At 42.2% G+C, this 25,903-nt stretch overlaps 1 protein-coding gene across 1 annotated transcript; it reads right to left on the bottom strand.

Moving 5' to 3' along the window:
* Positions 1-1,471: 1,471 nt before the first annotated feature.
* On the bottom strand, positions 1,472-19,725 carry C7H1orf141 (chromosome 7 C1orf141 homolog). Its single transcript, XM_060277461.2, has 8 exons — positions 19,645-19,725; positions 17,617-17,786; positions 16,411-16,505; positions 13,463-13,572; positions 12,235-12,334; positions 11,430-11,535; positions 6,678-6,858; positions 1,472-2,848 (listed from the first exon to the last, which is right to left on the bottom strand). Exons 1-8 carry the CDS (start codon positions 19,723-19,725, stop codon positions 1,787-1,789), a joined length of 1,905 nt encoding a protein of 634 aa, XP_060133444.2. The 3' UTR covers positions 1,472-1,786.
* Between the last annotated feature and the right edge of the window lie 6,178 nt (positions 19,726-25,903).

The raw sequence follows: 25,903 nt of genomic DNA, 5'->3' as shown, positions 1-25,903 counted from the left end.
TAACTGACCAATTGTGGTGTAGATAACTCTGTTCTGGGAGCCCCCAAATATAAAGTCTGCCTCTCCCCAAATCCTGGCTATGCCCATGCCGCAGTTCCCATATGATTGCGTTAATAAAGGATGCAACTATAAGGTACATGGAAGACTAGCTTAGCAGCAGTTAATACAACAGTTCAAAAAGTTCTTTCATTTTACATACTGTATAAGGAGCCACAGGCGCTTCCTTAAGTATATAGGTGGTTCATATTATGTGGTTAGCATAATGCAGGATTGAAGAGGTATAGCTATTACGTCACCAATTTCCATGACATGACTGCATAGTGGTAATTATTCCCATATGCACTCACTAGAATTACTTTATCTTTATCTTTTCGGAGCTCAGGGGCCGCTCTAGATTGGTGGGGGTTTCAAGCGTATTCTGCAACGTCATTGATGCAATGATAATGCATTCATGTTGGATTTGTGCTGCTGAACCATTCGCACACTGTTCCACTTTGCTAGTTGTTCTGCTATACTTCCCCCAAAATAACATGTTATTGCTATCTGGAGGGACACTCTTATGCTGTAGTGCAACAAAAAGAACTTCAACAGTAGAACAGACTCCCTTGGGCCCAGCTCAGTTGCTTAGACTGTGGTGCCGATTACGCCAAGGTTGTGGGTTCAATTCCCATAAAGGCCACTTGCATATTCCAAGCATTGCAGGGGGTTGGACTAGATGACTCTCAGGGTCCCTTCCAACTCTATGCTTCTATGGAAGGGGGTGGACTCTCCTCCATTGGAGGTTTTGAAGCAGAGGTTGGATGGCCCTCTCTCGGGGATTCTTCAGCTATGATTCCTGCATTCGCAGCGGGTTGGACTAAATGAACCCTTCATGGGTTCTGATGTGAAAAACAGGACAAACACATACCCACAAACCAGAACATTTGAGTTATAAATAAAATATTCCTGCAGGAAGCTACAGGACAGGCACTGATTTCTGCATTCCTCCCTGGGGCTGCCACCCTGGGGCCAACTCATCCAACTACAGGCCAGAGGCAAAAATGGGTCAGGTAGAGTAGTGGGTGCAACAATGCAGGCTTATTTGATCCACTTAGAAGTTTGCAGTCTCTATGTATGCATACACACACCTCTATCCTGGCAAGTCCGGAACATCACAATTCAAGGGCACATTCCAGCCATGAAAAAACATTGGGAGGTGCTTGACCTGGTCATAGTCCCAACAGTGAGATAATAGAGGGCTGGAGGTCTGCATTTGGGCTGAGGTTTCCTACACCTCATTTAGAGCTTTAAAGGCCAGGACCTTGAACCGAGTTTGGATGCCACCTAGTAGCCAGCAACACACTTTCAATACTGGTGTAATATGGAGCATGCACCTAGGAATTCACCAGGCAGCTTTGGTTGACCCATTTACCAGCCTTCACGTTCCCCTCCCGGAGTGGAAATTAGTACAGTACTGGAATGCCAATGCAACATCACATATTATGAGAATGTGGCGAAACATCAGATGGCACACAACATCCTGAAAACATCAGATGGCACACAACATTTGCTGCTTCAGTGCATCTGATATTCTACTGCCAAACTACTATATTCATAATAATAATAATAATAATAATAATAATAATAATAATAATAATAAACCTACATATTGACAAAGATACCTCCCTCACTAGTTGCAATCCCTTTGGACTACATTGTGGCAACAGATTTGGGGGAAGTGGTTATTGTACAGATTTATTAGCGGTACAGAAAGCACTTCACACAACAGTCATTTCAGAGGTTGATGCTACTTTTCATTACCCACAGGTAACAGGTTCTGCATGCTCTGATCCCTATGGGATTCAGAGGCATCAAATTCTGCTGTTGGTATGCTTATAACTGGAGTGTGTGCAGACCCAGCGCATTGCTCTTCTGAATGTGTGGCCAATTCTGATTTCTGGGGCTCAAGGCTACTATTTACTTCTTCCTGAAAGCTCCTTAGCGATAGTGATGATGTTGGCCCAGTTAACCTCTCACTGTCTTCTTGGGTTGGGGACTGGGCTGAGAGTTCCATGTTGCTTGCCCTGCTTTCATCCAGAAAAGGTTTCTGGTGTGAATTATCCTGGTACTTCACTTCAGACTTGCTGCTTTCCACTGATATGATTTTAGCATAACCATGAGATGAGCATGAACTGCGAGCTGAAGGGACGGATTTGTGGTGGTTTGCGAGTTTATTTCCAGATCTTGGAACTGGAATTGGCTTTGAGATGGGGATGTAGTCCACAAAAAGCACTCTATCCTTCTTACGGGGTTCTTCGGCGGAAGCTAACTCCTTCTCAAAAAAATCTGGAAGTTGGGATTTTATTCCTGAAATCAGGCTTCTAGATGAAATAGTACGGTATATGGCCAGCAATGGATTCTCTCCACATACCACAAGGCTTTCTTTCTGAGGCTGAGGCAAATTTGTTGGAATACTCCTTTCAGGGACCATATTTCTGCTGAAAGTTTTTGTGACACTTCCACTCATCTTCTGAACAATCTCTTTCTGAGAACTTGTGAAGATATCATCACATGGTGCTTTCTTCACAGATAAAATCTGAACAGCAATGCGCTTTGGTTTCCCAGACAGGGCTGGCTTTTTCTTCCTCTTTGTAGTTTCATTCGGGGGAGAATTTTGTTTACTTCTGGTGATTGCAATGGATTCTTTATAGTTATTTCGTAGGACCGGGTTTAGCTGCATGCATATTTCACCACTCCTATTCACACCATAAAATGCTCCATCCCCATACATAGAAAGACATGTATTCAATGCATGCTTCTTTACATATCCTTCATTGTGGCAATAGACGGGATATGATTCACTTGACTTCTAGAGAGAGGAGGAGAGAAATGTTAAAACCTTTCACATCAACACAACTGATATATTCATACATACCGGTATGTAAGGCGAAAATCATACTGTCACCTAAACCTTTAACTTCTGTTTTCTAGAATTATATAAACACAGAAAACTGCCTTATACTAAATTTGAATATTGGTCCATCTATCCCAGTATGGTTTACACCAGGCATCCCCAAACTTCAGCCCTCCTGATGTTTCGGACTACAATTCCCATCTTCCCCGACCACTGATCCTGTTAGTGAGGGATCATGGGAGTTGTAGGCCAAAACATCTGGAGGGCCACAGTTTGGGGATGTCTGGTTTACACTGACTAGCAACAAATCTCCAGGATTTTAGGTAGAACTCTCTCGGAGCACTCCGTGGAGATGCTAGGGATTAGACCCGTGCCTTCTGTACACATATGCTCTGCCTAGCTCAGTGGTAGAGCTCATACTTTGGTTGCCTGGGGTTCAGTTCAGTCCCTGAAAGTCCTGGCTCCCAGCCCAGACATTGCAGCAGAACAAGAGAAAGACCTTTAATAAAGCAGAGTACAGTACAGAGGCAACAACAGAGAAGGGTTAACTCAGTCCCAAAACTCCTACAAACAGGATGGAGGAGTTAACCGAGTTAGGAGCCAGGCCAGAATCACAACCATATGAGAACAGTGAAGGTGTCCCAACAAGTTCTCTTGCCCACTTGGCAAGCTTTATTAACTTGGTGAGAATGTTTAGCCTGTAGGCACGCACACTGCTAGGGCAAGTGCATCTGTTCTCACCAGCAGAGGCATTGTCTGACCCTGGGAGTGCTTATTAGACCTGTGCCCGCTAAATCCAGTTCAGCCACCTCAGGTCATAGCTCTGAGGTCTCTCCAGCCACCAACAGCACAGGTAGGAAGCAGCTAGAACTCCTGTTCCAGTATTGTCTGCCAGGGAAGAGCTTTCTTCCGAAAGGCTTTGCTCTACTGTCTCAATCCCCCCTCCCCATTCCTCCAGTCTGCCATCCCAGATCTGAACCCAAAGGCACTAAGTGACTCATGACATGAACATATCCAGGTAGGGATAGGAAGGACTCCTGTCTGAAACTCTGGAAAGCTGCTGCCAGTCAGTGTAGACAATACTGGATTAGATGGACCCGTGATCTAACATACTGAGTCATACTAAAGCAGTTTCCTTTGTGCATGACTCATTCTTCAAAGAGCTCAGACTAGCATTTCAGCTTCACAACAACCCCATGAGATGGGCAAGGCTGTAAGTCTAAGATAATGACTTGCCCAAAACTACACACAGCTTTATAGTTAAGTAGTGATTTGACTGAAATGAGATTTCCCATATACAAGCTCAGCATTCTAAGGCACTGTATGATGCTGGCCCCATTTTTGTATTTGTACTATTAGTAAAATCCAATCTATATGCTTTGAAAACATGAAGTCATTTGTGTGTGGTGATGGAGGGATAGTAGTTTGTAAACAAAGTCTTCTGATTTGTTCACAGTGCTTCTTAATCCTAACTGGAGTTGAGAAAAAGAAATCTGTTAATATGCCAAATGAATCTAAGGAATAGCATCATGCATTTGCTAATCTGTTAATATGCAAAATGAATCTAATAGCATCATGCATTTTTTAATTGGTGAAAAATGTTTTATGTTCCATCCTTGCTAATCTAAGATCCCCATAAACAAATTAACATATTAGGTGATATCCAACTAAGTAATACTCAGATTTTAATGGCTCTTTAACACTGGATATCACCCGTTGCAGTTTGCATTCCAAACACATAATAGTATTTAAATTTGGAATCTAAAAATTCCACCAGTGTGCACGCTGGTGTTTAATGGAGTGTGGGTGAACATAATCAAAGCTGGTCTCTTCTTTCCTTGAGCATCAGAATCTACCACTTCTGCTATGTTGCTTGCATTGCTTGTTCCTTTATTTCTAGATTAAAGGCTAATGTTTCTGACGTGATCCACTGCATGGGCAGGCAAACTAAGGCCCGGGGGCTGGATCCAACCCAATCATCTTCTAAATCTGGCCTGCGGGCCAGTGGCGGAGCTTCATGCTCCGGCACCGGGGGCGGAGAGCAGGCGGGGGCAGGGCTGGGGGCGTGGCACACGTTCTGGGGCGGGGTGCCCAGTGCGGGGGGGGGGGAGCCACGATGGCGCCCTCGGGATTGCACTGCCTGGGGCGGAGTGCCCCTATCGCCCCCCTTCCTATGCCCCTGCTGCGGACGGTCTGGGAATCAGTGTGTTTTTATGTGAGTAGAATGTGCCCTTTTATTTAAAATGCATCTCTGGGTTATTTGTGGGGCATAGGAATTCTTTCATTTCTCCCCCAAAAATATAGTCCGGCCCCCCACAAGGTCTGAGGGACAGTGGACTGGTCCCCTGCTGAAAAAGTTTGCTGACCTCTGACCTACTGAGACTCCTAAATCCTCCTTTCTGTGGCTAAAACCCAAACACATGGGGGGGGGGCGGCAAAGTGCCTCAGCCCCAGGAGCTGATGACTACACTCCCAGGATAGCCAAATTACAACTTATATTGAGGTTTCGTTCCTTTAATTTGTTTGAATTGGAACAAGAATATTCCATTTCCCCTGTAGGTGTTTATTTACTTAGCAATGTAAAAACATCTGTGTTATCTCCCATTGCTGCTGTTGTGAAGGGTATCTGTGCATAGATTTCCACTCTTAACTGAAATATAGGCTGTAAACATACCATACATTTCAATAAGCCCTCCCCCCTGGAAACAAAAAGAATCCCAGGAACTCAAGTTTACCCCTCACAGAGCTATAATTAGTTACCAGCACCATTAAGAAACTACAGTTTCTAGGATCCTATGTGTTGTGTGCTTAAAGTATGGTGTTTATGCAGCCACAGAGTGGTGTGTTGTTGTTTTTGGCATATCATTACCATTTAACTTCAACTTCCCCGTTTTATATCCAAGCAGTTGCCAACTGAAGATTACATTTCATTGATTTAATGAAGTAGAAACTAGTCTGGGGGGAAAATGTGTTGGGATGATAAATGTGTTAGTCTTTAAGGTGTCATAAGAATCTTTGTTGTAATACCAATTCCCATTGCTCTCTGCCAGTGATGTTAGTGTTGCAATGAGGGTTTAATTCAGCAGTAAAACATGCAGAAATGCATATTTTCCCACATTTTGTGACACATTTCACTCAGGTCCTATAAAAAGATTACACCTGTGGGCTTAGATGTCAGTTAAGCCAGTTGCTAAAGGTCATGTGACTATGGTCAAGATAACATATAACATGGCAAGAATGTAAAACATTGAATATTACCGTCAGCATTAGTTGAACAGAATGCTGATTAGCTGCTATCCAATGGGAATGGACTTTCTGTGTGGTGTTAGAATAGGCCTATTGAGGTTAGAAACATGACTTAATTCATTAATTTCAATTGTCTATGCTTAGCAGTAGTTGGTTGAATACACCTCCCCATTTTTTAAAAAATAAAAGAGTTTTAAAATATACAACACAAAATGTCTTCTTTTGGTCCTTAAACATATTTGTTTATGATGTATTTTAGCAACCTCTTGCCTAAGACAGCTACTGATTTAACTGATATATCAAGCCACGGGGATTTCCATTTTTGTCAACCAGTTCTTCATAAATAATTCCCTTACATTCTTGTAATTAGCAATGAGAATTCTTTCAAACCATGTAACCTGTTCTTCCAGCGGGTATCTTAACACTGAGATCAGAATGTGAAATTCTTAAGGTAACTACTTTCTTAACCTATAGAATTTTATTTTTTTAAAAACCCATTAAACAGGTGGAAGTGGTAGTGGTGGGGAGATGATATTACCGGTAAACCGTCACATTTTGGCCTTGAACTGCCAGCTCTGATCACTTTGGCATTTGGTTTTTCTATTTCATCCTCAATGCAGAGAGGTATAGAAACCTTCTCCTTTTTCAGTACTGCATCCTCAAAGTGGGTCTTAATATTTTTTTCCTCATTGGTTAAGTCACATTTCCAAAGAGTGTCTCTGCATTTAAAAAAAAAGTGATAGTACAGTAATAAGTGGTCACCAAACAATTAAATAAGCAATATTACTGAATATTTCTAGTTCCACCCCTGATATTACATTCTTCAAAAGTACAGTAATGTGTTATCAGCCCAGTCCTGTGGAACACCCTGCCAGTTGAGATTCAGTGAGTGCCTTCTGTGCCTAATTTTAAAAACCTGCTAAAAACTTTTCTATTCTGCCAGGCCTGTGTAGGGATTTAAGAATGCATTCCTACAATGGTTTACTGATGTTTGTTTGTCATTCCTTTTGGCTTTTAACTTGTTTTTTAAAACTTTTTATGATTTTATTGTTTGGTTGTACTGTATGTTTTTATATTGTTGTAAACCACTGTGATATATTTTTTATGATACAGTGCTATATAAATGTATGTATGCATGTATATATGTGTTCAGATAAGACCACCAGATCAATTATTTGCCTGGTATGCTTCAAAGGTAAAGATAAAGGAACCCCTGACCATTAGGTCCAGTCGTGACCGACTCTGGGGTTGCGGCACTCATCTCGCGTTATTGGCCGATGGAGCCGGTGTACAGCTTCTGGGTCATGTGGCCAACATGACTAAGCTGCTTCTGGCAAACCAGAGCAGTGCACGGAAACGCCGTTTACCTTCCCGTCAGAGCAGTTCCTATTTATCTACTTGCACTTTGACGTGCTTTCGAACTGCTAGGTTGGCAGGAGCAGGGACTGAGCAACGGGAGCTCACCCCGTCGCAGGGATTCGAACCGCTGACCTTCTGATCAGCAAGCCCTAGGCTCTGTGGTTTACACCACAGCGCCACCCGTGTCCCAGCCTTATGGTTCTAATATGTAACAAATATAGAACACTTTTCAATAAATACTTAGTTCTTTTTATGCCTTCTCTGACTCTAATAATATTTGTGAGTCTTTACATGTCTTTGTTTTATAGTCCATGGTCCATGGAAATCTCAGTCCCCCTATAGAATAAACTTCCTTCAGTTATGTGTTGAAAGCTAAGCTCAGAACTCTTTTTCCTCCCTTTTGTTTCCAAAAAAATAATGCTGTGTCCAGGGCCGTCTTAAGCGCCCCTGGTGCCGTGGTGCGATGGATCCCTCCGGCGGCCCCCCCCCCGCCCCGTTTCCCAGCGCGGTGGGTGCAGTGCGGCTGCCACAGGCACTGCTACGCGGTGGGTGGGCGGGCAGGCACAGCGCAGTTGCCGTGGGCGCAGCTGCACGGCGGACCGGCCGGCCAGCGGGCGGGCGCAGCTCATGGCGCCCCCTGGCGGGCTGGTGCCATGGTGCCCTGCGCCACCTGCTGAACTGCTATGCAATAGGAGGACAATGACAGTGACCTAGGGTTGTTGTAAGAATGACTGAGACTAACCTGTGCAAGGTGCTTGGCACATTGAAAAAGCATGTTGTTGTTAATAGTGGTATTACTACTGGCTTTGAAGCATACCAGGCGCTGTGGGTGGCGCTGGGGGTTAAACCACAGAGCCTAGGGCTTGCTGATCAGAAGGTCAGCGGTTCGAATCCCCGTGACAGGGTGAGCTCCCGTTGCTTGGTCCTAGCTCCTGTCAAAGTGCAAGTAGATAAATAGCTACCACTCTGGCGGGAAGGTAAACGATGTTTCCATGCGCTGCTCTGCCAAAAGCAGCTTAGTCATGCTGGCCACATGACCCGGAAGCTCCCTCGGCTAGTAAAGCGAGATGAGCGCCACAACCCCAGAGTCGTCCGCGACTGGACCTAATGGTCAGGGGTCCCTTTACCTAGAACCATAAGGTACAGGATAAAATAGAATCATATGATGTATTGGTTGTTGTGTTAAATGAATTGTTGGGAAATAATATCTAAATATATTTTGAAATAATGATACTGTATCAAAATAATATTTACTGATTTTTATTCGATTGTTTTTATGGGCATTTGTTGACTTTGCATTTTATGTGTCCCACTAGTAATAAACAAAACCACTAGCTCTACACACACACACACACACACACACACACACACACACTGACTTACATATTCCTTATTTTTTATGGCAGGGCAGCAGGAGAGGGATAGGGAGGAGAGCAATATAAAACTGCTACAAATGAAGGCCCTCTCCCCGCTACTTTATATAACCTTCTATTTTATTTCTGAAATTTTGAGGATAGTGCCCACACTAATTTTAGCCAAAATTACACCACCCAAGCACAAAAGGGGGAGAGCAGAATCTGGAGAATCCCAAGGAAGGCACAAGTTAAAAAAATATATCAGTATCAATAAATCACTGCTCACCCACCCACCTGCATTGGCCTCCTGCCTCCCTGCCTGTCTCCCTCCTCTTTGCCTTCCAATGCTGTTACAATGGTGCAGTAGTTCACAGTGCCATCTGTCTGTGGCCAAGCACACTACAGCATTATGACATCCTTGCATTTTTATTGTACAGTGGTACCTCTACTTACGAATAACTCTACTTACGAATAACTCTACTTACGAACAGAGCTCCGTCCGCCATCTTGGATGCGGTTTAGATAGGATTTTTTCTACTTACGAATTTTTAGATAGGGTTGCTTCAACTTACGATTTTTTTCTCCCAATGCATTCCTATGGGATTCGACACAATTTTTTTCGACTTACGAATGTGCGTTCGGAATGCATTAAATTCTTAAGTAGAGGTACCGCTGTATAATAAATTATATGAGCTTTCATTTATAAAAAGTAAGCCTCTAGCCCTACTAAGCAATTTATGTGAGCGAGTGGCTGCTCCTGCCTTTCAGTGTTTATAGCCAATGAGTGAAGTCAGAACTATGATTGATGAGAGATATTTGGACACAAGTCCATAAGAATCCTGGGGTTTTTTCCTGTTGGGATAGAACACTGGAAGTTTGGAGCAGCTTTATTCTTTTACTGGGTTGTTGTTGTTGTTATTATTTATTGAATTTATATACCGCCCTATAGCCGGAGGTCTCAGGGCGGTTCACTGAATAAAATCAAAATATAAAACCCCATAATCAAAATAAACGCAAGAACCCATCAACCCCCTCAAAAAAGCCACATTTTAAAAGGACATAGGAAAATACTGACTCCTTACTATATTATCTACAAAAAAATTAAAACTAAAAAATAAAGTATGCCACTCTGCATTCCAGTCTCCTTCTCTCCAGTGGCAACAGGCCTAAGACGACAACTCTTAGGAATCAATCCCCTGTGTAGTTGAACACAAGTAGGACTTGTGCATTGATAAAACATGCAATAGTCGGGCTAGATTAAGATTGGCTGAAGCCTTGAAGCTGTACTAATTTGCAGGGGTGGGGTATCTCCCAAAATGGAGCTTTATATATACAGTACATTTATATATACATCACTTTGGTTAAAGGAACCAAAATTTGATGCCTGATACAATCACCCCATCCTCTTTTGTAGCCATTTTATGTCTCCTTCTACATCTTCTCAACAGCTATGTGAGGGTGGTTAGGCTAAGAGTTGGTGATTGAGCCAAGCAAAAATGAAAAGGGATTGTGAAATATGAAACTGCACCTACTCAGAGTATGCTCTTTTTATCCAAGTTGTTGAAGTACTTTTTGATTGTGTTTTGGTGAAAGCTGTGAAACTGCACATGCTTTTTTGTGGTAGCCCCTGAAAGCTTACATAGTAGTACATTTGTTACATCGATTAATATTTTCTGGCACCGTATTTCATGCATTCCTTCTTGGGAGAGGGGGCCGCTATTTGGGGAACCGTACAAGGGCTCCCAATTTGGTTTTACCGGTAATTTGGTGTTGCAGTTCATACAATAAAGATGTGACTAAAAATAAAGAAATCAGATCAGGTTATAGCTAACTTGTCTTTGGCCCAAAGATAGATGTCTAATAAGTTAGACTCCAGACTAGCAGCCAGACTCCTGATAGCAAAAGATTGGAAATCCCCCAAAATCCCGAATAAGGAAGAATGGCAACATAAATTATTAAGCTATCATATTTTGGCAATAAAATACAAAGAAGTTAAAGGAATAAAATCAGAAGAAAGTGGAAATAATTGGAAACTGTTTACAGATTATATAAAAAGTCAGGTGGAAAAGCCAGATCTCCTACCAGAAATTTAAAGGTTCTAACAATTAGACATAGAAAAAAGGAAATACAGAAGAAGAAACACAAGAGAGATAATTAGTGATTATAAAAATTACGGTATGCGGTAAAATATAGAAGTCATAGAGTAGCACGGTGTAGGCTGAGAAGCAAAGGGGGGTGAGGGAAACAGGGGTAGGGGTAGGGGGGGAAACTGAGAAAAATCCAAGTCAAATACAATATGCATGGGAATTTTTTTGTAAAATTTTGTTTGATTTTATTCATGTAAATGTTTTCAAAATTCAATAAAGATTTTTTAAAAAATTTTTTAAAACTTGTGACAGCCTAGATGTTGCTGGGCTCGAACTAGCACCAGCCACAGCTGGCATGGCCAATTGTCAGGCATGGTGGGAGCTGTTGTGCAATAACATCTGTAGGGCCATAGCTTAGCCACCACTGAGTTAAATGCTATGCTAATGCATTATAACAAGAAATCTATGTGCACTATTATTCCTGGTTACCTTTTGTTCAGGTTATCTTGTAACAAATGGACATTTGTACAGGATTTGACTTTACCCCTTCTCTTCAGTTCCTGATCAACTCCATGTTTGGCATCATCATAAACACCTGAAATGACAATGAAATTTATTACATCTCACAAATACAATGGCATAGACAAGATAAAAGTGGCTTTTCACAGAGAACACTCATAGTAGCTTATTTTAAATAATAACTTGAAGTTGGATAAAGTAGGGAATATGAGGGTGCAGGGTAGCACTGCTGTGGTTCCATGGTTGGTCTGAGAGCTGATTCAGATACTAAAGCTCAGCTTGGAGCCTCTGTCATTTATAAGCTGCTTATAACCAAGCCACAAAGAGAACCTCCATACCTGTCCTAAACTACTGTTTTTCAATGAAATTATAAGCATCTTGATTATTTTCATCATAATTACATATAAATCAAAATATAACTATACAGTACAATACATTCTAGCAAACAGTACAATACATTCTAACAAATATTTTATACTCAGTAGGTTAGGAAATTTGTTTTAAGAAGTGCACAAGATGTACCGACTAATATACACAGAAATAAATCTTTGTCTGCTCTTCCAGTTTAGGCAAATGCTGCTAGTTCAAGAACTATCGCTAGTTTTCCCAGCCTTTGGTGGTGAAACTCAACAATTGGACTATGACATTTTCAGTGATGGCCTGTTTCTCACAGAGATGGTTCTTCCAAATTACTGAGGCATTTGTGAAGCCAAAGTGCTATGTAATTGCTACTATGGTTTTTATTGGTCATTTTTATTGTTTATTTTTCTCCAACCTTTTCTCACAGCAGCAGTTGTCCGTCCATCCTCACGACTGGCTCCTGTAAATACACTCCTGTGATAATCATCCATGCCACTCAGAGATTTCCTTTCAGCCTGGTTGTTGGGAAACATTTTTTGTGCATATGTCAAAGCAGTTATACAGACTTACAGCAATTATGCTATGCAAGCAATATCACTTTGGGCTACAATTAAATGACATAGAGGCATATGAAGACAACATGTCTTTGATATAATTGACTCAAATTGCAAATGTTCTTTTAATACTTTGAGTTAGGTTTTATCATGTCACGCGCAAGACTGTCCCATATCAATTTACACAAGAACTAGTCACATTTCTTCTGTATTCAAAATGCCTCTGTAGTCAACGTAAAGCTATATTTCGGGTGGTGTCTCAGGCCTAAAGTGTAGTGGATAGAGTGTTGAACTAGGAATTGGGAGACCAAGATTCAAATTCCTACTCAGCCATGAAGGTCACTTGGTGACCTTGGGCCAGTCATTGCCTCTCAGCATAACTTCCCTCGCAGGGATGTTGAGAGGATAAAATGTGAAGGAAGGGGAACCACGTATTGGATGACAATAACATGAACACATTAATATATTTTAAAACATGCAGGTTATTTATTCCTCTTTGATCCTATAACAGAGGGTCCTATAAACAGGATTGTATTGCTAAGGATAATTTCATAGGAAAAATAGTGCCTGGCTCTAAATGTAATTTGTAATTACAAAAATTACTACTTATGCAGGTTATATATTTGTTAAATAAATATTCAAGAAAGTGTTTGCCTATTTTAATTATTTTTATCTAAAATAACCTTTTTTAAAAAAATAGTTGGGTTTAGCAGGCAATCAGAATGATCGACACTATCCTCCCCAAGGAGAACATCCCTTTCTTCTGCAGACTATTATGGGAACATTTGGCAGTAACACAGAACTGGTGTATTACGCAACCCTGTGCATCATTGTAAAACAACCCAGGCTGCTTAACACTGTCAAAGCCATGCAAATTTACTCCATCAGTGGTAATCTAATTGGTTTCCTCTTTAATACATCATGTAAACGTACGTTTTGACCAAAAATAACAATGTCTAACTAACCACCACCACCGATTAATTTTTCAGCAAATAAGAGCCAGTTGACCGACCTACCATACAAGTGTGCTAGATCATTCAATAAATAATTTTATAGAAACAGCAAGGAAAGCTTGGTAGCATGGCTCACCTCTGACTCTCTCCCAGGTCTTTTCTGAACTTCTGTGGCGGAATGAGCAGGTTTAAGCCTTTGTTTTAGTTTCAGGAGCGTGAAACCTCCATCTAGAGCCTCCATGTTCACTGAAAAAACATAAAAATGTGAATAAATCACATTTTTGATGTTGTCTCTAATATTATTGGTCACCCACCGAACTCAACCCCAGCTCTGGCTCTTCTGTCACTAGACACAGATCTAGATTCTCTCCCCTCATGCGAAAAAAGGAACACACTGCCATGCTGTTTACTGCTGCCTCTTTAGAGATTAGGGACCCAGGTGGTGCTGTGGGTTAAACCACTGAGCCTAGGGCTTGCTGATCAGAAGATCGGCGGTTCGAATCCCTGTGACAGGGTGAGCTCCCGTTGCTCGGTCCCAGCTCCTGCCAACCTAGCAGTTTGAAAGCACCTCAAAATGCAAGTAGATAAATAGGAACCGCTACAGCGGGAAGGTAAACGGCGTTTCCGTGTGCTGCTCTGGTTCGCCAGAAGTGGCTTTGTCCTGCTGGCCACATGACCTGGAAGCTATACTCCGGCTCCCTCGGCCAATAATGCGAGATGAGCGCGCAACCCCAGAGTCGGTCACGACTGGACCTAATGGTCAGGGGTCCCTTTACCTTTAGAGATTGGCTCTCATTGTAAAGAGTCCAGAGGACAATTTCTTTTTTTTTTAAACATAATTTTTATTGATTTTACAAATTACAAAAGATGGTACATACATAAACACCTTTACCACCTTCTTCCCACCCCCCTCCATGGGTCCTCCCCTGCCACAGAAGTATCCCACGCAGGTGAACAGTCAGAAGTGGTCCATTTTATGATTGGGTTTCTGTCCTCCTCCCCCTCCCCTGCCCCCGAAGCCCCCCCCTGCCACCAGGGAGCTCCAGTGAACCAGGGCAGTACGCAGGAGTTCATCCATCCAACCATCTATTGTCATACCAAAAAAAAAGAAAATACAAAAAGAGAAAAAGAAAAAAAAGAGAAGAAAAAAAAAGACAAAAAGGAAAAAAGAAAAAAAAATTCATCATAATTGTTAAATTCATAATTGTTAAACCATATTTTGTGGGCTTCCCCACCCTCCCCCCATTCCCCGGTTTTCCTCCCTTATTTATCATCTTCAACAGTTTCATAGTTCATATTTTATAACATACACCTTTATATCTTGTACCACTTTTAAACTAACTATTATCATTTTCGCCTATTGTCCAATCACTGAGAAATCAAACTCCCATTTTTTCTTCCCGTGCCTAATTTTTACCCCTCTATAGGCCTCCATATTTTCACCTTTTTCCAGAATCAATTCACTTTTTAAACCTATAACTATTCCCAAACTAACCTTACACCCCCCGAGTACCGGCTCCACCCCACCAATCCAGCAAGTTCCATAGTCAGCAGTCCAGTTATAATCCTATTAACCCATCCTTACAGTCACAACTTCACTTTCCCTTCACCCCACCCCCTGTTTACAGTCTTTTGCCATCCAGGCCTCCATATCAGACCCCTGAGCTTCTTCTCTTCTCTGCTTAATTTTTCCTTCTTCCCTGTGGTCATTCTGGAGTTCCAGTAAATCCAATCGTGCCCCCCTCGAAGGGGAGGCACTCCATCCAACTTTTTGTAGAGTAAAATCATCATTTTTTCGTGATGGGCTTCATTTTGTGTTAAATCATCATAGTCCTCATCATTGTCATTCTCACATTCGTCTTCTTCAGTTTCAAAAGCTTCATCTTCTAAGAAATCATATTCTGCCATCGCCATCTGGAATTGTTGCTGTAACTCTTGCCTTTGTGTCTCCTCTTGACATGATTCTATTCTTGCTTCCCACATTAAGGTCAAAACAGTCCGCTGAAAAAGAGTCCAGAGGACAATTTCTGACAGGATGGCTAGAAAAAGTTTGGGATTTGGCTCTTTCTGAGCACCTAATGCAACACTGAAGGGTTATTAGAGCTCAAACTGGACATGATCATTTAAATAATGTGTGATCACCGTGTAAATAGAAGTGATGTTAATGTAAGACCTCCACTACTCATGCTTCCTTATGGAGAGGTTAAGTGACAGATAATTAAATCCTTGACAATGTGTTCAGTGTTTCAGTTATTTTACAGTGTCCCCACTCAACTTTTATTTTTATATGCAATTGATACATGCATGTAACACTGTACATGCTTTGTAGGAAGTGACCAATGCTATTTTACTGCAATTTTTTTTAAAAAAATTCTATTAAAAATCAAATTGTGCAGCACTGAAGTCCACTGGGATAATTCAGAGTTTGTCTTCAGTGGGCAGTATTTGATGACTGCAGTGCAAGCATCAAGTACACATCTCTGCATGCCTTAAAATACATCTGGAATGGTTAGAGGTATCATCAGATTTAAGGCAATCCCATATCCTATATTATACAGTGGTACCTCTGTTTACAAACACAATTGGTTCCGGAAGTCTGTACTTAACCTGAAGCGTACTTAACCTGAAGTGAACTTTCCCATTGAAAGTAATCAAAAGTGGATTAATCTGTTCCAGCCGGTCCGTGGAGTACTTAAACTGAAGTGTACTTAACCCGAGGTATGAGTGTAATTGGTTCCGGAAGTCCATACTTAACCTGAAGCGTACTTAACCTGAAGCAAACTTTCCCATTGAATGCAATGGAAAGTGGATTAATCCATTCCAGAAGGGTCCGCGGAGTACTTAAACTGAAAATACTCAAACCGAGGCGTACTTAAACTGAGGTATGACTGTATTGCATACTAATATTGACCACATTCTCCTAGTGTGGATCCTTTTGGAATCAAAATGAAACCATCAACACAGAAAAGGAAGGTACCATCAGGCTTGGGGGAACCCTAGTTGCAGAAGTATTTTTTAAAAATGAGGGAAGGAGTGGAATGTTCCAAACCAATTCCCTGCTTTAAATAAAAACAGCAAACATACCTCTCTGATTACGTTTCAGGTAGCTTGGAGCACTAAATAGCCTCACAACAGGTTTTCCAGAGTGATCCTTCTTTTGTGTTGACTGAGACTGGGGCCTAACAGTAATACAATAACAACAACAACAGCTGTAAACTACAGGAATCATTATATGGCTGGATACGGTTAAATCAAATATATTTTATTATTAATCCATTATTTTATTAGACACAAATTTAAACATTAAACCTATCCTGTACCTGCTGCAAATTGTATACATACTGTTATGTATTGAAGTCACTGTATATAGCTTTCCCTCAGGTCCGAGGCAGTTGTTTTAGGAGGGAACTTTAGGAAGGAATTTTGAATGATGTTTTGTTACATTGTTTGAGCCAGCCTCTATAAAAGCAGGCTGGCTCAGCACTTCAGTTCAGTTCTGTCCTGACTCAAATAAAGAGCTGTTTGGAGAATTGCCGTGTCTTCTGCTGCTTACCCACAACTTAACACTGGCGACGGAGGTGGGATTGAAGGACAGGAGAGCACAGCCAGAATCGGACACGCAATGAGCTGATCACTGAGTGAAATCACATTCAGAGCTGACTGTTCTGGCTAGAGCACTGTGCACCCTCCATCGCCATCCACGTCAGCATCGGAACCATGGCTTCATTCGTGCCTCTACCGCCATTCGCACCAGCCTCTGAATCATGGGACACATACCTCGCTCGGTTCGCTTGCTTCCTCCAAGCAAATGCACTGACGGCAGTGTCCGATGAGCGGAAGCGGGGTCTCTTCCTCAGTCTATGCGGCTCCGAGGTATTCGAGACAGCCCGGGCCTTGGTTGCACCTCTAGCCATCGAGGCAGCGCCATGGGACACGCTCCATACCCACTATGCGCCCATACAGTATACATTTATTCATACTGTAATGATTATGTCCACAAAGTATTCTAAATTAAGCAAGGAATATGAATGAGAACATTCAGTGTTTATACATACCTCTTTCTAAATAAGGACCTTTTCTTTTAATGATGAGAAACTACACTAAATCATAAAGAACCACCTTATTTGTTCACCTTACTTACTAGTGTATCAGACCAGGGTTCAGGGAGCAGTACAAAGCATTCTGTGGAGTCAAGTGGGGAAACTATAGTATGGAGATAGTTCAAGAAGATGGACTTAACTACCAAAAATAAACACCGGTATGAACTTAAGGTGTGGGTGGGTGTCTCACCTTTGTGACTGCTGGACTGCGCTCTGATCATCTTGAATAACATGCTGAGCGGATGGAGTTCCAGAAATACTTGATTTTGCAGGCCGAGACAATTCATAATTCAGATTCAAGTCAAATGTCAGTGGAGTTCTCACACACGGGTTTACCTGTATTCTCCCCAGCTTTCGGCACTGATAATAAAAAAGATACAGCATTCACTGGTATAGTGTTTCATGTTTTTCACTAAGGGCAGAAAGTTCCAGGGCAGCTTCATGGAATGGTTTCCTTGAGAGCAATGAGGGCTAGGGGGAAAATGGCATTTTAAGATCTGATGGTTTACATTTATACAGGGTGAGCAGGTAGTTAGCAGGTAGAACCTTATTCAAGGACTCCCACCAAATGTGGGGTGTGTGGGTTATAAGTGAAAGTGAAACCCTGGTTGTTGAATGTACCACCAGATTGGTTTGTTGTTGTTTAGTCGTTTAGTCGTGTCTGACTCTTCGTGACCTCATGGACCAGAGCACGCCAGGCACTCCTGTCTTCCACTGCCTCCCGCAGTTTGGTCAGACTCATGTCAAGAACACTGTCCAAGCATCTCGTCCTCTGTCGTCCCCTTCTCCTAGTGCCCTCAATCTTTCCCAACATCAGGGTCTTTTCCAGGGAGTCTTCTCTTCTCATGAGGTGGCCAAAGTATTACTAGTGGTTTACAGATTGGTTTGCTTGGGCCTTAATGTTCCATTCCCACGATTTTATTATTTTCCTTTAGCACTTAAATGTTATTCTTTGTTCGTTGTATTTTATCTGAATTTGGAGTTTGTTTGAATGCTGCTTCAAATTTTATTACTTTATATTAATGTTATTTTTGACCAGTTGTTTTTATTATGTAAACTTGGGCACAATTCCTACTGCAGAAGAATATAGATATGTACAAGTGTAAGCCCTCCTTACATGATGTTATGATTAGGGACTTCTGGAAAATGTTGAATTGGAAAACCAGAGGAATTTGCATTGGAAAATTTTCAGTCCGCACTGGAAATTTTTCTCATGCCCTAGAGAGTGGCCTAATTTGTTTACTTTACTTGTATGTAGCAAATAAAGCTAAAACTTTGGAGGGGCTAAGGTTGCCTAATATTTTATTTGCAATTGTCATCCATTCATTGTTTCCAGTGAACTTAGGGATCAGAATTTTTTCAATGGAAAGAGAAAGCGCTGGGAAATATTCTGCTCCACATCACTACACTCCATACCCTCTTTTTGTGACAGGGACACTGTATGTGCATAAAGGCATACAGATGTACAAATATACATGGGACCACATACAAGAGTTGCTCTTATGATTGTTCCCATGTAGAACCTGTATACTAGGGACTTGCTCTTGGAAACCTAATGAGTAATCCATTCACTAGGGTTTGGTTGCAACTGACAGTTATACCACAAGAAACATATTTCAAATATACACTTTTTGAAGATTACATGTCTTCCAACCACTAGGTAATCCTAACCAATTTGGCTTCAATTGATTTTTTAAAAAAAATCTACAACATCATCTAAAATTAATATCCAGCTTTGCTAATATAAATACTGTCAAGTTTTTCATTGCTTCTGCTCTTTGCCTAACAAAGGCACTGTTTTGCTTAAGGTTGGAGGCAGGTCTGCATAACTGCTAGATTCGGTGTTTCCAAAAGTAGGTGTCAAACATTTGCCACAGAATCCTGCATGTAGCCTGTGACCCGCAGCATCTAGCTGAGAGTTATATAGTCAAGTTTGCAATATCCATCTTGGGACTTGGTTTAAATGCATACCGACATGAAGCCATTTTGTTGTTGTTGTTGTTCTGTTTGTTTTGCTTTTGTTTTACTTCTCTCTCCCTGTTCCCTACTACAGTACAAAACATTTAGCCTGGAGTTCAAGAGAACTTGAAAGCTTGTTCCCTATTCTACAATGGTTTGGTTCACCCTAATAAAGGTATTGCCGAACTATGGATTTTGATATATTTCAAAACGGAGTCATAACTGTTCCTATGGCTTACGGTAGGTATATTATACGTACCTCAATTAACTCATATTTGCTAAGTATTTTCTTCTCATATCCCTTCATTACATCGAGTTTTACCAGTACTCTCTGGACCATGTTTATTCCTCATTCCCTAGAGCAAGGTTCTTTTTTCGGAAGGAAGGAAGGAAGGAAGGAAGGAAGGAAGGAAGGAAGGAAGGAAGGAACAAGAATGAATCTGCTGGTATTGCTTGGCAGAGATTGGGAGTGGTGCACAACCTTTGTAACAACATAAAAATACCATGGGGGGGGGGGGAGAATAGGGACCAGAACAGGAAGTGTTTAAGCTTTTAAATAAATAAATATCTGCTTATGTTACATTTTACTTTTTGCTCACAGTTGCATAGAAACTGTTTGATCTGCAGGATTGCTCTGAAAGTTTTTCCTTGTTCTATTCATGAATGGTTTGCTTAGAGATAAGTCTGTGTTCACTGGGGGAATTACTCCTAAGTGCTCATAAGACTTCAGCCCTAAAACTGCTGTTGCAGCCCCTCTCTGACTGGTCAAAGGAGCAGCAACACAAGAAGTGTGAAACAGCCAGATTGACCAATGTTTTGGCTTTTTTTAAAAAAAACTACACACTGTCTGCTATGAAAGTCACAGCAGCATAAGACATGTTTTTCAATTATATATTTTTCCCCACTTTTTCTCCAAGTTCTCATGGAACCATGCCTTGTCATCATGACTTACCAAAACCCAGTGAGTTTCATGGTGCAGTGGACCTTTGAACCCAGGTCTCAGCAATTTAAGACAAGCACTCTGTCCTCTTTCTATACCCCTGCAATGATTAGCAGGAGTATAGAAACCAGTCTGTTAAGATCTTGCCCCAATCCTATAATAATTGCCTCCATATACTGTAAACCAGGTGGCGCTGTGGGTTAAACCACTGAGCCTAGGGCTTGCTGATCAGGAGGTCAGTGGTTCGAATCCCTGTGACGGGGTGAGCTCCCGTTGCTCGGTCCCAGCTCCTGCCAACCTAGCAGTTCGAAAGCACGTCAAAGTGCAAGTAGATAAATAGGAACCGCTACAGCGGGAAGGTAAACGGCGTTTCCGTGTGCTGCTCTGGTTCGCCAGAAGCGGCTTTGTCATGCTGGCCACATGACCTGGAAGCTATACGCTGGCTCCCTCGGCCAATAATGCGAGATGAGCGCGCAACCCCAGAGTCGGTCACGACTGGACCGAATGGTCAGGGGTCCCTTTACCTTTTACTGTAACTAAAGAGATTTCAAAATACAGGTGGTGTGTTACCGAAGATACAAAATTATCTGGATATCCTTCTGGAAGATATGTGTTCCTTTTTCTCCCCCCTCTCTTCAGCTGCAGGTAATGTCACTGTGTGTGTGTCTCTGTGTGAAAGAGAACAAAGACTTGGGCAGTCTTGAACCGGGGCATGGCTTGCCATCTACTGTGAATCAAGTCATACAGCAGGGGTCAGCAACCTTTTTCAGCCATGGGCCGGTCCACCATCCCTCAGACCATGTGGTGGGCCGGACTATATTGGGGGGGGGGGATGAATTCCTATGCCCCACAAATAACCCAGGACACATTCTACTCATGTAAAAACATGCTGATTCCCGGACCGTCCGTGGGCTGGATTGAGAAGGTGATTGGGCTGGATCTGGTCCACGGGCCTGAGGTTGCCTACCCCTGTCATACAGCATTTGGGAGACCCCTAGAAATCTAATGGGGGAAGCAAGATATATTGGAATATATTATTGCTGTGAGACTTCCTTCTCATGCTAGATATATACTGTAAGGGAAAGGGAAAGGACCCCTGACAGTTAAGTCTAGTCGCAGACGACTCTGGGGTTGCGGTGCTCATCTCGCTTTACAGGCTGAGGGAGCCAGTGTTTGTCTGCAGACAGTTTTTCCAGGTCAGGCAGCCAGCATGACGCCACTTTTGGCGCACCGGAACACCTAAACCAGAGCAGCACATGGAAACTCTGTTTACCTTTCTGCCATTTATCTACTTGCACTTTTTGGTGTGCTTTCAAACTGCTAGGTTGGGAGGAGCTGGAACAGAACAACAGGAGTACACCCCGTCGTGGGGATTCGAACTGCAAGCCCAAGAGGCTCAGTGGTTTATACCACAGCACCACCCACTTCCAGATGTATACTGTAAAGGTAAAGGGACCCCTGACCATTAGGTCTAGTCGTGACCAACTCTGGGGTTGCAGCGCTCATCTCGCTCTATTGGCCGAGGGAGCCGGTGTACAGCTTCCAGGTCATGTGGCCAGCATGACAAAGCCACTTCTGGCGAACCAGAGCAGCGCACAGAAACACTGTTTACCTTCCCGCTTGGAGCAGTTCCTATTTATCTACTTGCACTTTGACGTGCTTTCGAACTGCTAGGTTGGCAGGAGCTGGGACCTAAATAAAACTCATCACACAACCTTTACCACTCTACAGTGGCCTTCAGTCCAAGGCCACCAAACTCAAGGCTTGTGTTCAGAGGACACCTGAAACCTCTCACTGCTTAATAATTGGGGCACATGCAATAAAATGTTTAAACAGACTAAAGCTGCTTCCTAAGGCTTATTCTTGTTGCCTGTTGTTTCCCGTGATATCCACTTGTCCATAGAATCTTTCAGGAAAAAAGCAGATTGACAAGGCCTGAGGTTTAAACCTAAAAGGAATCTGAAATTGGTTCTTTTTAATACCTACATCATTAAGAAGCAGGGAGGCTGCAAACAATCTCTGCTTTCTCAAGGTGATCTTCATTCCAGAGGCTCATAGGATTTGCAGACCAGATAACATGTTAGCCTCTTGGGCTTCTATTCCAGTTTCCCAGCGTGAGAAATTCCAATAGTAGAGACTGGAGAAAAACAAGAACCAAAAAAGAAAAGAAAAAGAAAGATCAGCACCAAGTATGTGAATGGAGTGAGATGCAGGGAGCCTAAGGCACTGAATTCTTCCTTGACTTTTAAGGACAGTCATTCATATGCATAGTTAAGAAAGATTCATTGAAGCTCAAATTCCTTTGATCCTCAGTGCCTTGAGGCCAGGCCACGATCAAAAGCCATGATGGCCTTGCAAGTTAGGAGAACATTCTTGAAAGAAAGGAAATGCCCCAGGAATCTACCGGTATGGAGCAAGGTGCAACAGAATCAAGAGGGGATTCTTTACCTGCTGTGCCTCCATATAGGCCTTCTGTGACAAACCCCCAGATCAGATTCTAACAGAACCTCTCTACATCCATTATGTCATCATCATCTGTGACTAGCTCAGCTTCAGAAGAAGCAGGCTTCCAGTCTAACAAATATCACATGACTAGAAATGAATAGGTTCGAAACTTTTTAACTTCCAGAGTTAATGTTAAATATATTACTTCCAGGAAATGAGCCACCATAGCTGCTAGAGGGCTGTGAAAATTTGTGTCCCAAGCTTTGGACTCATCTACTCATTTACGCAGGTGGCACTGTGGGTTAAACCACAGAGCCTAGGGCTTGCTGATCTGAAGGTCGGCAGTTTGAATCCCTGCGACGGGGTGAGCTCCCGTTGCTCGGTCCCAGCTCCTGCCAACCAGCAGTTCGAAAGCACATCAAAGTGCAAGTAGAGAAATAGGTACCGCTACAGCGGGAAGGTAAACGGTGTTCCCGTGTACTGCTCTGGTTTGCCAGAAGCGGCTTTGTCATGCTGGGCACATAACCTGGAAGCTGTACGCCGGCTCCCACGGCCAATAATGCGAGATGAGTGCCGCAACCCCAGAGTCGGTCACAACTGGACCTAATGGTCAGGGGTCTCTTTACCTTTACCCATGTACTATATGAAACCCAAGCGGTGCATTGGTTGCCAGATGTGAAATATATTGGTATTATTTTCAGCTCTTCTACCCCATTACAAAGCAGAAGTGATTACCATAGTTTTCTGTGTATAACACGCCCCCGTGTGTAAGACACCTTTTTTGGGACTCAAAATGAAGAAAATGCTCTATGCACTATCTGTATATAAGACGACCCCTTATTTTAAACTTCAACAATTTAGGAAAAAATATAGTCTTGTACACAGAAAAATACGGTATATTTAGCAATTTATTTTTTACAAAGCTGATCTACAGCCTTTTCCATTGAGATAAATAGGGTGTTAATTTCAGGCAGCTTGCCAGTAAATAATGTCTATAATAACACTGGACTAAACAGGACTAATGTTTATATAATGTCTATAATAACACAGGACTAAACACATTAAGATACCACCCACCCACCCACCCACCCACCCACCTCTTTGTAAACAAAAACCAATGTACACTTAAGTTTAGAAATCACATTTGTTTAGATTTTGCAGCTATTTACATATGCTTGAAAACCATTCCAAGTTGCAGTTTCCAACATTAAAATCCCACTGCACCCTTCTGCCTTCCTGGTCACCATTTTAGAAACATGTTAAATCCTTCCCCTGACCCCAATATGCCCCAGCATTCTTTCTAACTTACTAAAGGTGTTTATTTTGTTAATGGAAGTAAGCAACAATAAAAACTTTACTACTCAGGTGAATTATTTTTGTCTGTCCACAGCCACAACTGTAGAACATAGTGAGATATATGTTGTTGTTGTTGTTTAGTCGTTTAGTCGTGTCCGACTCTTCGTGACCCATGGACCAGAGTCTTCCACTGCCTCCCGGAGTTTGGTCAAACTCATGTTGGTAGCTTCGAGAACACTGTCCAACCATCTCGTCCTCTGTTGTGCCCTCAATCTTTCCCAACATCAGGGCTGTCTTCTCCAGGGAGTCTTCTCATGAGGTGGCCAAAGTATTGGAGCCTCAGCTTCACGATCTGTCCTTCCAGTGAGCACTCAGAGCTGATTTCCTTAAGAATGGATAGGTTTGATCTTCTTGCAGTCCATGGGACTCTCTCCAGCACTATAATTCAAAAGCATCAATTCTTCAGCGATCAGCCTTCTTTATGGTCCAGCTCTCACTTCCGTACATCACTACTGGGAAAACCATAGCTTTAACTATACCTTTGTAGGCAAGGTGATGTCTCTGCTTTTTAAGGTGCTGTCTAGGTTTGTCATTGCTTTTCTCCCAAGAAGCAGGCGTCTTTTAATTTCGTGACTGCTGTCACCATCTGCAGTGATCAAAGAGCCCAAGAAAGTAAAATCTCTCACTGCTTCCATTTCTTCCCCTTCTATTTGCCAGGAGGTGATGGGACCAGAGGCCACAATCTTAGTTTTTTTGATGTTGAGCTTCAGACCGTATTTTGCGCTCTCCTCTTTCACCTTCATTAAAAGGTTCTTTAATTCCTCCTCACTTTCTGCCATCAAGATTGTGTCATCTGCATATCTGAGGTTGTTGATATTTATTCCGGCAATCTTAATTCCATTTTGGTATTCATCCAGTCCAGCCTGTCACATGATGAATTCTGCATATAAGTTAAATAAGCAGGGAGACAATATACAGCCTTGTCGAACTCCTTTCCCAATTTTGAACCAATAAGTTGTTTCAGTTGTGAGATATATATGCACACACTTGCACAAAACACAATACCCTTCTTGTTAATCTGGTTTTGAAAATACATTCAAGTGGGTTAAATTTAACCATCAGAAAAGGCAGTAGACTCATGATTGCACCTGAAAGGAATTAAAATGTTGATTGATACACATTGCTTAGTGTGTGTGTGTAAACATCTGCAACAAATGTGGTGAGGTTGCTATGCAACTGTTTGCCAAGGCCACAAGGGATGAGGGTGGGAGGAGGCCAATATAGCTCCTTACCAAGGGCAGAAGGGAGCCTAGGTACCAGAAGCAGCCGTTCCACTCACAGAAAGGCCTGGACCCAATTCAGCATTATAAGCAGCTACCAAAGTGCATAGCTGCCATAAAAAGGAAGAAGAAAGGAAGGCGGGGAGGGGGGTATAAGTGGAAGAAGTGACCTATACTCTTTCATTCTGTGTGTTTTATATTGATCAGAGGTGAGACAGATTCTTCTATGTTGTCTAGAGCTGGTCACAAAGGGCTGAGAACCTTTGCACTCCCCAGTTTACCCACATTTTATCAGGGGGAAATGTCACCAGTATCTTAGAATGTTCTCAAATTGTCTGATAGCTACATTCCATTTCAACTTTGTCTTAGAAACTGATGTCATTGCCACCTGTCTTGCTATGGCTTCCTCATCTGCTGTGCTGCTGTTTGATGTCCTTCTAAAGTTCTTATCCATTAAGATTGGATTTCATATCCTTGTTATTTACTGCTGACACTTTCCTCATCCTCAGACCAGCTATCAATGTCCTATTCACACAGCAAAAATCACACCCATTCAA

This window comes from Zootoca vivipara, chromosome 7 (genome assembly GCF_965207765.1).
Source record: "Zootoca vivipara chromosome 7, rZooViv2.hap1.1, whole genome shotgun sequence".
Classification (NCBI taxonomy): Eukaryota; Metazoa; Chordata; class Lepidosauria; order Squamata; family Lacertidae; genus Zootoca; species Zootoca vivipara.
This window is presented reverse-complemented; position numbering and strand designations above follow the sequence as displayed.